Here is a 14242-nt window from a genome sequence, read left to right as displayed (position 1 = left end):
TTTTGGGGGGGGGGGGGGGGGGGGTTGCCACCTTTTCCGGGCGCTGCCGCCGTTTCCACCCCGGGCCTTTTTCGGAAATTTTTGGCTAAAGCTTTCGACCGTTGCTGCCGTTGGGGGGCTGTTGCCACACCGGTGCCACTGCCGCCAGGCGGTTGGACCGTTGCACCGTTGCACCGGTGCCCCGGTGCACCGGGGCACCGTTGCACCGCTGCCCCCGGGGGGTCACCTGGGTGCCTCCTGTCCCCGCTGCCTTTTTGAGAGGAGCCCCGCTGCCGCTGGCCGCATCCTGGGAGCCTCCGGTCACCCCTCCCCCCCCCCCCCCCCCCCCCGCCGCAGGGTGAGCGGCTGTGGAAGCACAAGGACGGCCGCAAGGGCCCCCGCCCCAACCACATGGGCGAGGTGCACTGAGGTGGCGGAGGAGGAGGGAAAACAGGCAGAGGACTGAGGAGAGGGTGCGAGCGAGGGAGAGGGAGAGGGAGGGAGAGCTGAGAGGGAGAAGGGGGGGGGTCTAAGATCAGGTCTCGCGCACGTGGCAGAACTTTCATTTTCGGCCCCGCGGGCCTCACACCCCCCACACGCCACACAGCGCCCCGCCGCAAGGCCCACAACGCACAAGGGCGCACTCAAGTGAGCTGTGACGGGCGCGGGGCCCGGGGCGGCCGCGGAGAAGGCGCCGATATTTTTGTAAAATTTTTCGTGTTTAGCTTTGTCGTTCACGAGAAATTTCCTTACGGTGCCCGTTCGTGCCGCGTCCTTTCGAGTTCATCTTTTACAGAAAGACAGAGGAGTTGTGTTGAAAGCATGAAAACAAAGAAATCGGCTGTGTTGTCACGCTCATGTTTCACGAGTCGCGCGGCCGCTCCAAACATTTACGCAAGATTTCGAGGCAAATATCATGGTGCAGCCGCGCATCGCCGCGACGGCAATAAAAACGCCGTTCGACTCACACGGCCCCGGCGTCGCATCGCGGGCGTACGCGAGACTGCTGGAGCTGATTGATGTCTCCTACCGCCCAGGATCTCCAGGCGCGCTGTCTGCATTTGCACTGCGCTTGTGAGAGTCTCTCAGCGGCGCCCACTGCGCCTTTTCACATAAAAGCACAACGCGTTTTCACCGCACAGGTGCCGTGTCGTGCGCCAACCTGGTCCGTGTTGGGGCGGCGGGCGACGGCGGCAAGGTTTGCGGCCTCTCCGCACCCACTCTCTCGCTCTCTCCGCGCCCACTCTCCCCAAGACGCTCTCTCCGCCTCAACGATGCTGGTCTCACGCTCTCTCCGCCTCAACTGGCAAAAGGTGATTTGCGACCCTCCGACGCTGCTACGGCAGGGGCAAGGGAAGGACGAGGAATGCATTGTCGTCTCCGTCGGCAGCAACGGTGACGCAAGCTTCGAACGGCATGTTCATCTTCTTGCTCCCCACTGCCGGGTGGACACCCATGATGGCACCCTCGACCTCGCCGCAAAGGCGAAAGTGCCGGCGTATGTGCGGCTTGTGGAGGAGAATTTCCGTGCCGACAGCTGGCGGGCTTACGTCAACACTTCGGCAAACCTGTTGCTGAATGGTCAGGCGGGCTGCTCCGCACCGGAACGTGCAACCACCCCACCTAGCTGAGAACAGGTGCGGCTGCTCAAGATGGACTGCGAGTCGTGCGAGTTTGAGGCAAGCCTTGCCGTCGATGGAGACTCTGTGCTCATCATCTTACACATCCCTGCTGTGAAACAGGCACTCCTGCCGTGGGTGGAGAACGTGTGCACTGATCAGATCGTCGTGGAGTGTGGAAGGCCCTCTGAATCGAGAGCCACGCGCGTGATGCTGGTGCACTCGCTCGACTCGTTACCCGACGAGGCGTCAAACAGTCGCAAGAGCGAGGTGAAGCTGGCCAGGGTGACACGACCCCCGGCGAGCCGGCTCCGACGGAGGTACCACTGCGCGAGAGGGTAGCTCCGCAACGTTGGCAGCGGCGACGGACCTCCCTGCAGCTGGTCCCAGATCAGCTGCGGCCCTCCACCTCCGTGCTGGCAGGTGGAAGATGTCACAGAGTAGGGTGCTCCTCGGGGTGTCGCTGCGTCCAGCATCACGAAACTGGCAGGGCCTTGCGCGATCTCTCGGAGCTGCCGCACGCCCACGGCCGCGTGAGCTGCTCCCGGCCAGTGCAGGCGAGCATCTCCCTGGAGAAACACCATGTGCGGCGGAAGGTTGTGCCAGTGCTTTGTCAGGTAGTGCAGGTAGCTGCCTGCCTCACGCCCGCACCGTGGCACTCTGATCACGCGCGCCCTCCGACTCCGAACACGTTCGCGCAAGCTGCTTTTGAAGATGCACTGCTCCAAAACCACTGCCTCCAGCCTTCGCTCGAGCTGCAGCATCGCGGACAGCCAGTCAAGCCGAGAGCCGCAGGATGCGACCACGAGAGTGATGTTGGGTGCTGAAGACACTTGCGCTCCTCGTGAAGGTGGGTCTGGCTGGTCCACGTACCGTCGCTTCAGGCGGTCCCATGGCATCGCTTGAAGGTCGACCGCAAGAGCCGGCCGGGAGCAAGCAGGTCAAGAGGGACGCGCGAGTTTGCATCGCGAATTTCTTCTTTGTTGTTCAGCCAGACAGAACCTCACAGCAAACGATGCAGACCGTCACGTTTTTCTCTTACTGCGCCTGGGTTCGGGCTCCTTGCCGTCAATAGGGGCTCTGCAGTTCCCGCTCCAGGGCGGGTGGATAGGTAGGTAGTAAGGGCGTGTTTTTCTCCCGGACCACGGCGTGCGGCCTAGATTCAGCACACGCCTTTCTGCTCGCGAACACGCATCCAAGGAACTATCGTCAACCAGTGTCATTGTACACGCGTAATGAATGGTGGGCGTGCCCACCCCGGAGTGGTTCGACCCCACGCAAACCCGAGACGGTGACGGGATGCTGGCTCAGTGATCTCAGGCCCAGTGAGGTAGTGCACGAGACTATCCCGGATCCTGCTGAACAAGTTCCTCTTGTAGCTCGATCGGTCACACCGCCATCGCCGTCGGGGAGAGGGAGGGGGGACGACACTGCTTCTGCAGCCGTGCACCTCGATCCTGCACCGTGTTTGTTATGACCCCCCCCCAATGAACACACCAGTGAGGGAGGGCGAGACGATCGGAGGGGTCCCGTACCATGCGGAATCGACCCTATCAAGTGCTCAAGTGCTCAAGCTGTATAAGCTCACATCGCGTCAGTCATCAACGTCAAATCTCATCACTTACGTCAGGGTGCTGTCCGATGTCACGGCGTGAAGCCGTGCCGGTCGTGACCGACGGGCGGGCGCTCATGAGCAGCACGCCCGTCGTGCTCACGATTTCTGTCATCTCCTTTGAGACGGTGAGCGTGAAGGTGTCCTTCACCGCTGCTGATCCGTGGCCGCCATTGGATGGCGACTCGCTTCTTGAGTTGCTCGGGCACATGAGCCAAGGCACGCTTCAGGCCGTCGGTGCTGTTTCTAAGGAGCTTCGGCGTCTGGCTTACGATCCAGCCGTGCCTGGCCAGCCGTGGAGCTCCATCGACATGGCAAAATGGCCATTTTTTGGGGAGGAGAAGAAGCGTCGTGACGCTGTTGCAGCTGCTGGCGCTATGGAGGACGGCATTGAAAAGATGATGGCCTGTTGCTTCTTCTCTGCCGTTCCAGGCGATAGGCCTGACGCGAGCGACTCTGACGTCCGAGTAGCAGTTCGGCTTGCGGGGCCGCTGCTTAAGACCATCACCTGTTCTCCGGCCAAGTTGACCGACGGTGTCTTCGCGAGCATTGGGGCAGCCGCGCCTAATCTGACCGCCCTCGATCTGTCGAGTCCGAAGGGCTTCGAGTAGCAGAGTCCTATCTGACGAACGAGGGCATGGCGCGTATCGGCGCGACGCTTCCTCGCCTCAGCCGCCTCAGCCTGTCGCATCGCATGGGAGAAGTCACAGATGAAGGAGCCTTGCTCCTGCTGCAGGCCCTGGGAGCAGGTCTCAAGCAGCTGCGCGTGCCTCTGCCTATGTGCACCGAGCTCACACTGAGGTATGTCGGCCAGTTCTGCTCCCAGCTCACGCACCTTGACATTGACGGTCTTGGAAGCCGCATCGGAAGGCGCACAGGCAACGAGGTGTCCGCGCTTGGACCTGCAGCCGAGCCCGAGCTCCATCGGATCTTTGATGCAACTGGCCACACTCTAGAGCACATAAACTTTGGATGGGGCTGTGTTGTCGACGTGTTGAACTCGACCCTGATCAAGATGATGTCAACCATGCCACGGCATCGGCTCAAGTCGTTCCGTGGGGTGCGGCTGTCCCTGGGAGCTTTCAGTGTCGATCGTCTCGAGCTGCTCTTGCCCCAAGACTCTCCTGTGCTCGCATACGCCACGAGCAGGGATATCAATAACGTGGTCTTGATGACCGATCTCACGCCGCCTGTTTGGGAGCTTTTCACATGGTACTTCCACTCCGCTGAATCACTTACAGTTGACGATGTTGGCGCGGAGCAAATTGGTGTCCTCAACAACTTTGAGCTGAGGCGGAATCACTGCAGCCCATTCTTGCGGGAGTTGCGGCGCACGTTTTCAAACACAATGACGCTTTTGGCCCTTGGCGGCCGCTTTGCCTCGACGTAGGCGGCTGAATGTGCTCGGCGGCTGCACTATCGGTGTGAATTTGGATCCGATAGCGTCGATTTTCTGCATATCAGCAAAGAGCCTGTCTGCTATAGCCGCAGCCACTCCCAGCTGCTCGGTGTGAACAGGGCAAAGAGCTCTAACCACGGCGCGGCACGCTCCAATACGTCGCGCGCGCGCTCTCTCTCATGGAGCGCTCCTCCAGTCGCCTGTTCTGGCCAAGCAAAGCGGACGAGTACACTCTCCTCGCGCCCATCTGCGGCTCGGCGGGCAGCGCGGCGGCCTCCGCCTCTGCCGGTGGGCCATCGCCGGCGCCGAGCACCGTGTGGATGGCGCGGACGGCGGACGGGCGCGAGGCCGCCGTCCGGCTGGTCGACCTCGAGAAGCAGAGCTCGCGCGACTTTGGGCGCGTGACGAGCGAGGTGCAGCGGATGACGTCGCTGCGCCACGCCAACCTGTGCGAGCTCCACGCGGCGTTCGTGAGCCGCGGCGAGCTGTGGCTCGTGCTGCAGCTGCACGAGGCGGGCTCCTGCGCCGACATCCTACGGCTGAGCGCTCCGTCGGGCCTCGGCGAGAGGGCGGCGCTGGCGGTGGTGCGCGAGGCGTGCCGCGCGTTGAGCTACCTCCACTCCCTCGACCTCATCCACCGCGGGCTCAAGGCCGCAGCACTGCTCGTCGACGCGGCCGCGCGCGTGCGCCTCTCCGACTTTGGCCTCGCCGGCGCTCTGGTCGAGTTCGGCGAGCGGCGGCGCAAGCGCGAGACCTTTGTCGGCGCCGGGCAGGTCTACTGGCTGTCGCCCGAGATGCTCGAGCAGACGGCGGGGCACGACGCGGGGGTGGACGTGTGGGCGCTGGGCATCACCGCGATCGAGCTCTGCAGCGGCGAGCCGCCCCACGCGGGCGAGCCGCCCATGAAGGTGATGCTGCGTGTGCTTCAAGGAGAGCCGCCGCAGCTGGCGCGCGCGTCGGGGCCGGTCGCGGCGCTGCTCAGCGCGTGCCTCTGCAAGCGGACCGCCGACCGCAGCTCGGCCAACGAGCTGCTCGAGCTGCCCGCGCTGAGCGAGCTGCCGGAGCGGGCCTGCGAGGACCTCCTCCCCCTCGTCCACGCCCTGCCGCCCCTCACGGAGCGAGGCCCTGCAGCCAGCTCGGCTGCTGCAGCCAGCTCGGCTGCTACCCCCGCCACGGAGCAGCCTCCCTGCACGGCCGCGCACCCCGCCCAGCCGCCAACTCCTCGGCCGGGGAGCGCGGGCTCGCGGTCGGACGGCGCCTCGTCGGGCTACTCCTCCGCGAGGGGCTCGCGCGCCTCCTCCCGCCGCGGCGGCGGGCGGTGGTGCGACGAGTTGTTGCGGCGCACTCTCTGCCGCGGGGTGTGAACGGCGCCTCTTCACAGCTCTGGCTGTGAACAGGTGGGACGAGTGGGACTTTGACGAGTCGGTCGGCGAGCGGTCTCGGGCGGGAGGGGCCGCGCCGGCCGCGGGAGCAGCCTGCTGCGGCTCGTCGGGGTCGCGCCACGGCTCGCCGCTCTCTCCCCCGCGTCTCAGCCCTTCCACGTCGGACAGCGCCGTCGGGACGGCGGGACTTGTGCCTGCGACGGGGTCCACGGACGAGGTTGCGTCGGCGGCGTCGGAGCGGCAGCGACGCGCGGGCGGCCGCAAGCGAGGCTTCGTGGTCAAGGCGAAGGAGGGGCTCGCCGGCGCCGCCGTCGCGAGCGCAGAGCTGTTTGCGCTGCAGCAGCAGGTGATCGCGCTGCTGCGTGAGGTGAGCGGGCGAGGTGACCCGTGGGCTGCGGGCGGGGCGGCGGAGGGGGAGGAGGCATCGCTCGGCGGATGGCTGTCGGACTCTTCTCCCGGAGGCCGCGACCCGAAAGCCACGCTGCTCACGACGCTCCCGTCCGCGGTCGAGCGGCTGCAGCGGCAAAACGAGCTGCTTCGCGAGCACAACAAGCTGCTCCGAGAGGTGCGTCAGTTGGGCCCCGCGGCCGCGAGCCCGCCCGCCGAGCCGAGCCACGCGGCGTGCGGCGGCGGTTGCGGCCAGGACAGGGGCGTCGGCAACGGGGCCGATTGCGGCCTCGCTCCGGGCGTGGCGCCGTCCGTGTGTCGAGGCGACGGCGCGCCGAGCGTGCTCTCTTCGGTGCGCTCGAGCGAGGCGGATCTTCAGCGACCGGCGGTCTGCGCGCGCTGCGGCAACAAGTTCAAGGCCGACTCGGAGTTTTGCCGCAAGTGCGGACTAAAGAGACCGTCTTCTGGCGCAACCGCTGGACATGCCGCCGGATGCGGATCTGCTCCTGGTTCTATCAGTGCCGATCCTGGCCATTGCAGTAGTTGAGTTGATCCCGAATGGTGATGCTTTATATGAAACTGGTACACTTGACTACCGCCCCACCTGCGGGAGCGCCGGCACGGGCAAGGCGCAGCGCCTTGATTCGTGTCCCCGCCTTCGGCCACCGCCACCGTGCGGGCCGGTGGTGCCTGGCGGCGCGCACGGGATGGGCCGCGTGCTCCCCACCCCCCTCGATGGACTGTAGTGTGCTGGCCCGGGCCCATTACCGATCGGCTCGCGGCTCGCAGCAAGGTGCGCTGCCCGCGACACCCTGAACCTCTCTGCTGCAGGCAATATGCGAAGCCGACGGTTGGACCCCGGATCGGGAACGACAGCCTCGCGTCGCCGTCCTTTTGCCTGGCTCAGCTCGGGCGTCGCTGGCGGCGACGTCCAGACGGCAGGAGACTCGCGCGGTGCGTACGTATCGAAGTTTCGCGCACCAACACTGTGGGAGAGCAGATTGTACTGTGGCGAATACGCTCCTGGGCCAGGAGTCCCGTTGGGCGACGCCGCCTCGTTCACAGGCACCGTCGGCATCGTCGGCACGCGCCTCCACTCAAACCCAGTCGGAGTCGGGGGCACCTAAAACGATGCGGGAAGTGCGGCAGAACCCAGTCGGCGTGGGCAGGTTTTGGGCGTCTGCAGAGGGTAGTTTCTGGACACCCGAGGTCGCAGCGTCGATGCAAGCGTGCTCGGCGGCATAAAGCTCGCCGGCCCGGGGCCGTCCGTCGCACGCTCCGTGAGGGAGCTGAGCGACGGGCTGCGAAATGCCTGCCATGGCAACAAGCGCAGTGGATTGCGTGTCGTGTGGTGAGGCTCCGACGCGTTCGTACACACACCGCGGTGCCGCCAGGCACGTTTCCCACCAGGGACGGGATGTCGTACGCACCTGGCCCGACCGTTCGCCACGCCCACGGGCCGAGGGGGCCACTGCGGCGGGTGTTGGAGAGGAAGGCCGCGGAGCCCATACACACACACGCCTGTGGCGAAGTAACAGAAACTCGTGGGTCGTCCGTCCACTGCGGGAAGGAGCAAAAACTCGACATCGACATCTTGCCGATCACGGCGCCACGGGCCTCCCCGAGCCATCCTACGCAGACATGCTCCCTCGCACCCTCATCCTGCCGATTGCAGCGGCCCTCCGGGTGGCCTTCATCGCACCGCCTGCCTCCCATTACGTTCCGATGCTCCCGATCGCTCATGAGCTGCTCGACCAAGGCCACGAGGTGACTTTTCTCGGACTCGCCGACACCGTGGCCAAGATCGCCAAACTCGTGCCACAGGCCCACACTCGGGCGCTAGAAGCATCGGTGCCTGCGGATGGCGAACCCAAGAAGCGAGGCATGGGCATGATCCAGGAGCTCCCGTACTCGGTCGCGCAGCTCTTCACCAACTTGGTCATCCCGCTGCTCGGCAACCTCATCGCCGGCCAGATGCTACTGCCAGCCAGGCGAGTTCTACTCGAGCTCAAGCCGGACGTGCTCTGCGTCTCCTTCATCTACCCGTCGCTCTACGCGCTCGGCGAGGCGCTCGGCATCCCCGTTGTCGGCGTCGGCTGGGCTACACCATCCTTTTTGACGGTGCAGAATGAGCTTCCGTGGAGCCTCGAGCCCAACTGCGGCTCCATTCACTCACGCGAAGAGGTGTACGGCAGCCTCCCTACCCTGCTGGCCAACTTTGGCGTCCGGCTCTTCTCCTTCTTCACGCTTCGCCTCGGCTCCGTCGTCAACTCGATCCACCGGTTCCGTATCGGCCACCCGCGGCCGCTCGAGCCGTGGGAGTTTGACTGCGTGCTGCAGCACCCGCTACTCCTGCAGACCCTGCCCGAGCTCACGGCTGGCAGCCCAAGCTTGCTCGGGCCGTACACCTTCATGGTCGGGATCCTCGATCACCCCGGCCTGGGAGGCAACTCGATCGCAAAGTCGGACGACGCGGCGCGGATCATCGAGTGGCTCGACGCGCGTCTCGCCGCAGGGCAGCGCGTGCTCTACGTCGCCTTCGGCTCCGAGATCTCTCCCTCCGAGCCGATGATGCGGCTGCTTGCGGGCGCCTTTGAGGAGGCAAGCGAGATGCACGTGCTGTGGGCGACCAAGGCGAGGCCCACCCTACCGCTGCCGTCGCGGGTGCTCGTGACGAGCTTCGCGCCGCAGCGCGCAGTGCTGACGCACGGCGCGGTCTTTGGCTTCCTCTCGCACGGCGGCGCCAACAGCGTCAACGAGGCGCTGATGCTCGGCAAGCCGATGGCCATCATGCCTTTCTTTGGCGACCAGATGGCGGTCGCGAGGGCGCAGCAGGAGCTCGGCGTCGGCGTCCTCGTCCGCAAAAATGCGCCGTCAAGCGAGCTCGTCGAGGCGGTGCGGCGTATCGCGGGCGAACCCTTTGCGGCGCGCTCGAGGCAGGTCATGGAACTGAATCAGAGGCGGAGCGACATGCGACGCGCCGTCGAGGTGATCGTCAACCACGGCAGCGGCGCGTTTACGCTGCACATCCCGCCGCCGCCCGCGATTTGGATGCGGCTTGTGCCGCTTCTTCTCACCCTCCTGCTCGCCCTCGCGTGCTGCGACCTCTTTGGCTGCGTGCGCGCACGCCCGCAGGTGCGTTCGTGTTGATGTGGGGAGGAGCTTCTCTCTTCTCACCCGCGCTCATTGGATGTGGTCCTTGGATGCCGTGGGCCTCGCTGTCCTGCCTTTTGTGGGGGCTGGCTTCGTCGATGGCAGGTTTACCTTCACCTCTACCTCCTCTTAGGCGCCCTGCTGCTGCCGCCGTCGCCATGCCCGGCGAGGGGCGGGGAGGGGGCAGGGGAAGACCAAGGGGAAGGCGGACTGAAGTGTGAAGACGGCGGCCGCGCGCTCCGTGGGTGTGGCAGTCGGGGTAGAGTTGCGCGTAAACTACTCTCTACCCATCCATTGTGTAGTGTGAAGACTGTGACACAGCGACCAACAATATGGTGTTGGGTTGCAGAAACAAAGGTGCCCCCTAACGGCAAGGAGAGCACACACACACACGGAGGCTTCACGTCTCCATGCCGCCGTCAAGTCGGAGCCAGTCTGCGGCGATCACAGCGCTCGCAGGAGGTACCCGGGTACATAGCGAGCTTTTCAGAGTCAAGCGATTGCGCGAAATCCCACACTGGTGGATTTTGGGCATTGGGCGCCAAATTGGGGCGCTGTCTACCCCCTACCGACTACGCCAGCGCGCAGGCTCTCGCCACAGCACAGAGGAGGGCGATGGGAACGGCGTTCCCAAGACGCCACTGAGGAGTCGCACGCGAGATGCATAATATGACGCGAGATGGATGGGTGCGGTGTGGTACCTGGAGAGCCGCGGCGCGGTCTCTCCGCGCGGCACATAGCGAGAGCACAGTCCACACGTTCTGTGCGGCACGAGACTGGCTCGTGGCCGGCGCTGCAAGTTTATGCAGAATGAAAACCTAATCACTAGGAGTGCTTCTCTTCTCGGGGGGCACAGCTCAGGATCGGGAAGTGCGGCACCCAGATGGAACGTACGAAGGTGGTACTCTGGTTCAGACTTGACAAGTGTGTCGCCTCTCTCGCGCCCTCAACGAGCCTGGACGGTCCCGCCCTGAACTGGTCCGTCCTCAACTGGCCCCATCGGCGTTCTCCTCGTCGGAGATGGACCACCTTATCCCACCCGTTGCTCGCTTGCTCATGACCCGTGCCCAGCGTTGTGCCCGCAGAACGCGGAGACGCAGTGATGTGCACGAGCAGCGGAAGTTGGCTCAGACCGGCGACTAGCGATGATGGCGGCGCAGCTGTATGGCGTTAACCGATTCTGCAGCGGTTAGCTGTGCCGTTGACTGACTATCCATCGCTGGCGTCTATCCGCTCGTGCCAGATTGGCAGCTCACCCTCCAGCCACGGAACGAGAGCTGTTAGAGCGAACCGCAACGGCTCGTAAAAGACAGCAGTGACGAATGTTAAGGCGAGTGCAAAGCGCATATCTCCGCTGTCGCCAACTCGGAGCAGAGCACAGCTTGAGCACGACAGAACCACCAGGGACGGCAGCAGAAGAAAGAAAAATGTTGCCCGCCGCCACCACCACCCGGAGCGCTGCAAGCAGCACCGGGCAATGACGGCTTACCGCCCACCCAGCCCCCCCTCGGGACGCACACCCCAGCAGCCAATGTGTGACTGCTCGAACGCTAAGCCATCCCGCGTCCTGTGCCCTGGGACACCAACGCGGAACAATCTCTCTCTCTCCAACGCGGTATGGGTGGTTCTGTGTGTCGCTCCAATGGCGTGTGGCAGCTTCCGAAGAACGCTCAAGACACTCAGCCAACGTGGCTGCCACACATCCTGAGCGTTCTTCGGAGCTGTTTTTTTTGAGCTTAGCCTTCGATGTCAGGAGCGAAATTGTTTTTTTCCAGTCTTCTCCGCTCGCTTTTTCCAGTCGCCTCCGCGCCTGGTGCCAAAGGCACCTCGCAGCTGCCCCAGGCTGCGCTCAGTCCCACATATCCATGGACCAGCTCGCGAACTACGACTCGGATAGCGGCAGCTCGGACCCCGGCGACTCTGCCCCGGCGTCCAAGCGGCCGCGTGCGGCGCCGCCTCCTCCGCCGCTGCATCGCCTGCCGTCGCCGCCAATCGAGTTGCCGCCGCCGCCGCTCGACTCCCCTCAGGCGGACGAGGCTCCGCGCCCGGTGCGCCAGTTTCCGCACGTCGACGGGCAGTACGCGACGCACGTCTTCTTGCCCCTCCGCCCCGGGACCGCCCTGCAGGGGGAGATTGACGCCGCGGTGGCACGGCTGGGCTGCGGGGCGCAAGGCGACGCGGGGTGTCGGCCGGGCGTACAGAGGCTGGCCGCGTCCGAGTACCACGTCTCGCTCTCCCGCACGCTCACATTGCGGCGACCGCAGCTTGACGCCTTTGCCGAAGCGCTCAGATTCGCGCTCAAGAGGCGAGCACCGCTCTATGACGCAACACACGGCACACGCACACACACACGCACACGCACGCACACGCGCACGCACGCACACGCACACGCACACGCACACACACACGCACACGCACACTCACACACACTCACACACACACACACACACACACACACACACGCACACACACGCACACACACCTCACACACACACCTCACACACACACCTCACACACACGCAGGTGCGCCGCCCCCACCCTGCAGAGCGGTTCGCTCTGCGAGCTCGCAAACGACAGCCGCACGCGCTTCTTCGCCGCCGTCGAGGCGCGCGAGATCACGCCGAGATCGCGCCGAGATCGCGCCGAGATCGCCCCGAGATCGCCCCGAGATTAGCCTCTCCGCCGTCTCCCCCGCAGCTCCTCTCAGATCTTTGATGTGACATGTACAATAAGGTGCGCGACTCCGCCGGCGGCGGCGGCGGCGGCGGTGCTGGGTCGGCCGCTGTGGCAGGCGGCGGGGCGGCGGGCGCGTCGGGTCGCATTGTTTCGGCCTCCGGTCCGTCGTCTCTGTCTCTGCTCACCGCCTTGCATGTGGTATAGGTGCGCGGGAGGACGCGCCGGTCGGAGGCAGGTTCACGGCTGGCCTAGAGGTCTGCCCGAGCTTGCGCGAGAGTAGGCGCGCTGGTCGATGCGGTCGACCGAGTCGTCACGGCGTACGGCGGAGAAGCTTTCTACGCGGAGCGGCGGCGCCGAGATGTAGCCGAGAGACAGCCGGGAGACAGCCGAGAGACAGCCGGGAGACAGCCGAGAGACAGCCGGGAGACAGCCGAGACACAGCCGAGAGACAGCCGGGAGACAGCCGAGACACAGCCGAGACACAGCCGGGAGACAGCCGAGACACAGCCGAGACACAGCCGGGAGACAGGCCCGTTTCCCTCCTCGCGGCCTCCCTCTCCTCTCGCAAATTGCGCGGGAGGGTTGTGACCCGGCGGCGACCCGGCACGCACAGCCTCCACCTCTCGGTCGCGTGCTCAATCTCGGGGAATCTCGGGGGATCTCGGGGGATCTCGGGGAATCTCGCACAGGCTCCACTTCTCGGTCGCGTGGGCGCTCTCTCCTCTCGGGCTCTGCAAGGGGCCGAGGGCGGGCGGCGGCGGCGGCGGCGGCGGCAGGAGCGGCGGGAGCGGCGGCGGCGGCGGCGGCGGTGGAAGCAGGAGCGAGTTCGGTGCTTGTGGAGTCGGGGCGGGTGGCTCGGGCGAGCTGCGGGCGGCTCGGCTGGCGGGGCACGCCCTGCGCTCCCGCGAGGTGGTGTGCCGGATGGGGGAGCGAGAGCTAACGTTTCAGCTACCGCGCTGAGAGTAGAGGCTCAGGCGGGGGCGTTCCGTTTTCATCTCCGGGTGTCTCTGTATGTAGCAACTGATGTGCGAACGCACCGCCACCGCGGCAAGACGTAATCCCACCAGGCTAAAAAAATGTGTGTCGGCTGTCGCGCTGCCGCGCCGGCCGCGGGTGGAGGTTAGGTAGTAGGTAGAGGAAGGTGGGGAAGAACAGTCAGCCCGGACTGGACACCAGCGCGGTAGGGGTGGACGCGAGAGAACCACACCGAACCGCACATGCTTAGGACCGAACCTGCAACGGCGCCGCCTGGACTCATATGTCCCCCCGAAAGCGCGCCCGCACCGCCGGCGAGGGCGAGATTTACGGCGAGATCGCGGATGGCTTCGAGGCGCCCATCTTTGGCGCCCGCGTCGTCGGACAGGTCACCACGCTGGCGCTCGAGGGCGAGGACGGCCCTCTGGCATCGCAAAAGCTGTTTGCCGTCGCAAGCGATCGCGCGGGCGGCTGGTACGTCACGACTCCTGCCTCGGCGCTGCACGTGTCGGCGGCCGGGCGCATCCGCACCGTCGCGACCTGCGAGGGTTGCTGCGGTATCGCCCTCAGCCCCGACGGTAGCGCGCTGTTTTTGGCGGACTTCGGCGGCCACAAGATCCTGCGGGTGGAGGTGGCGACGGGCGCTGTGACTACGCTCGCGGGCAGCGGCGGAAACGGCGACGCGGATGGCGTGGGCGACGCGGCGCAGTTCAGTCGCCCAGTTGGCATCGCCATCATCCCCGACGGCGGCGCCCTATTCGTGGCAGAGTTCTGGAACCACAAGATCCGGCGGGTGGAGGTGGCGACGGGCGCGGTGAGCACGCTCGCCGGCAGCGGCGCCAAGGGCAGCGCGGATGGCATGGGCGACGCGGCGCAGTTCAACGGCCCACACGGCGTCACCATCAGCCCCGACGGCAGCGCGCTGTTTGTGGCGGACTTCGGCAGCCACAAGATCCGGCGCGTGGAGGTGGCGACGGGCGCGGTGACGACTGTCGCAGGCAGGGGGTTCGCTGCTGGCAGCGTTGATGGCGTGGGCGGCGCGGCGCAGTTCAACGGCCCA

At 65.5% G+C, this 14242-nt stretch overlaps 5 protein-coding genes across 5 annotated transcripts in view; all 5 read left to right on the top strand.

Annotated features, from left to right (window-relative positions):
• The window catches only part of EMIHUDRAFT_431714 (hypothetical protein), a 1191-nt gene extending 664 nt beyond the window's left edge, over window positions 1-527 (top strand). Inside the window, exons 2-3 of the mRNA XM_005793945.1 lie at window positions 10-261; window positions 337-527. Coding sequence (XP_005794002.1) covers window positions 10-258 — 249 coding nt within the window. The 3' untranslated portion in view covers window positions 259-261; window positions 337-527. The remainder of the gene's footprint in view (window positions 1-9; window positions 262-336) is intronic.
• A 3320-nt stretch (window positions 528-3847) lies between these two features.
• EMIHUDRAFT_193937 (hypothetical protein) lies at window positions 3848-4600 on the top strand (the record flags this gene model as incomplete). Its single annotated transcript, XM_005793944.1, has 1 exon — window positions 3848-4600. The coding sequence occupies one exon, from the start codon at window positions 3848-3850 to the stop codon at window positions 4598-4600; it is 753 nt and encodes a 250-aa protein (XP_005794001.1).
• A 431-nt stretch (window positions 4601-5031) lies between these two features.
• EMIHUDRAFT_45585 (hypothetical protein) lies at window positions 5032-5682 on the top strand (the record flags this gene model as incomplete). Its single annotated transcript, XM_005793943.1, has 1 exon — window positions 5032-5682. A coding segment is annotated over one exon (651 nt), but the record flags the coding sequence as incomplete, so codon positions are not given.
• A 2337-nt stretch (window positions 5683-8019) lies between these two features.
• Window positions 8020-9528, top strand: EMIHUDRAFT_193935 (hypothetical protein; the record flags this gene model as incomplete). The annotated part of the gene is made up of 1 exon (XM_005793942.1): window positions 8020-9528. The coding sequence occupies one exon, from the start codon at window positions 8020-8022 to the stop codon at window positions 9526-9528; it is 1509 nt and encodes a 502-aa protein (XP_005793999.1).
• A 1808-nt stretch (window positions 9529-11336) lies between these two features.
• On the top strand, window positions 11337-13237 carry EMIHUDRAFT_431713 (hypothetical protein; the record flags this gene model as incomplete). Its single annotated transcript, XM_005793941.1, has 5 exons — window positions 11337-11836; window positions 12055-12136; window positions 12265-12346; window positions 12412-12653; window positions 12687-13237. Coding segments are annotated over exons 1-5 (1395 nt in total), but the record flags the coding sequence as incomplete, so codon positions are not given.
• Window positions 13238-14242: the final 1005 nt, after the last annotated feature.

This window comes from Emiliania huxleyi (genome assembly GCF_000372725.1).
Source record: "Emiliania huxleyi CCMP1516 unplaced genomic scaffold EMIHUscaffold_1, whole genome shotgun sequence".
Classification (NCBI taxonomy): domain Eukaryota; phylum Haptophyta; order Isochrysidales; family Noelaerhabdaceae; genus Emiliania; species Emiliania huxleyi.
The sequence above is the reverse complement of the archived record's forward strand: the minus strand, read 5'-3'. Positions and strand labels throughout refer to the sequence as shown.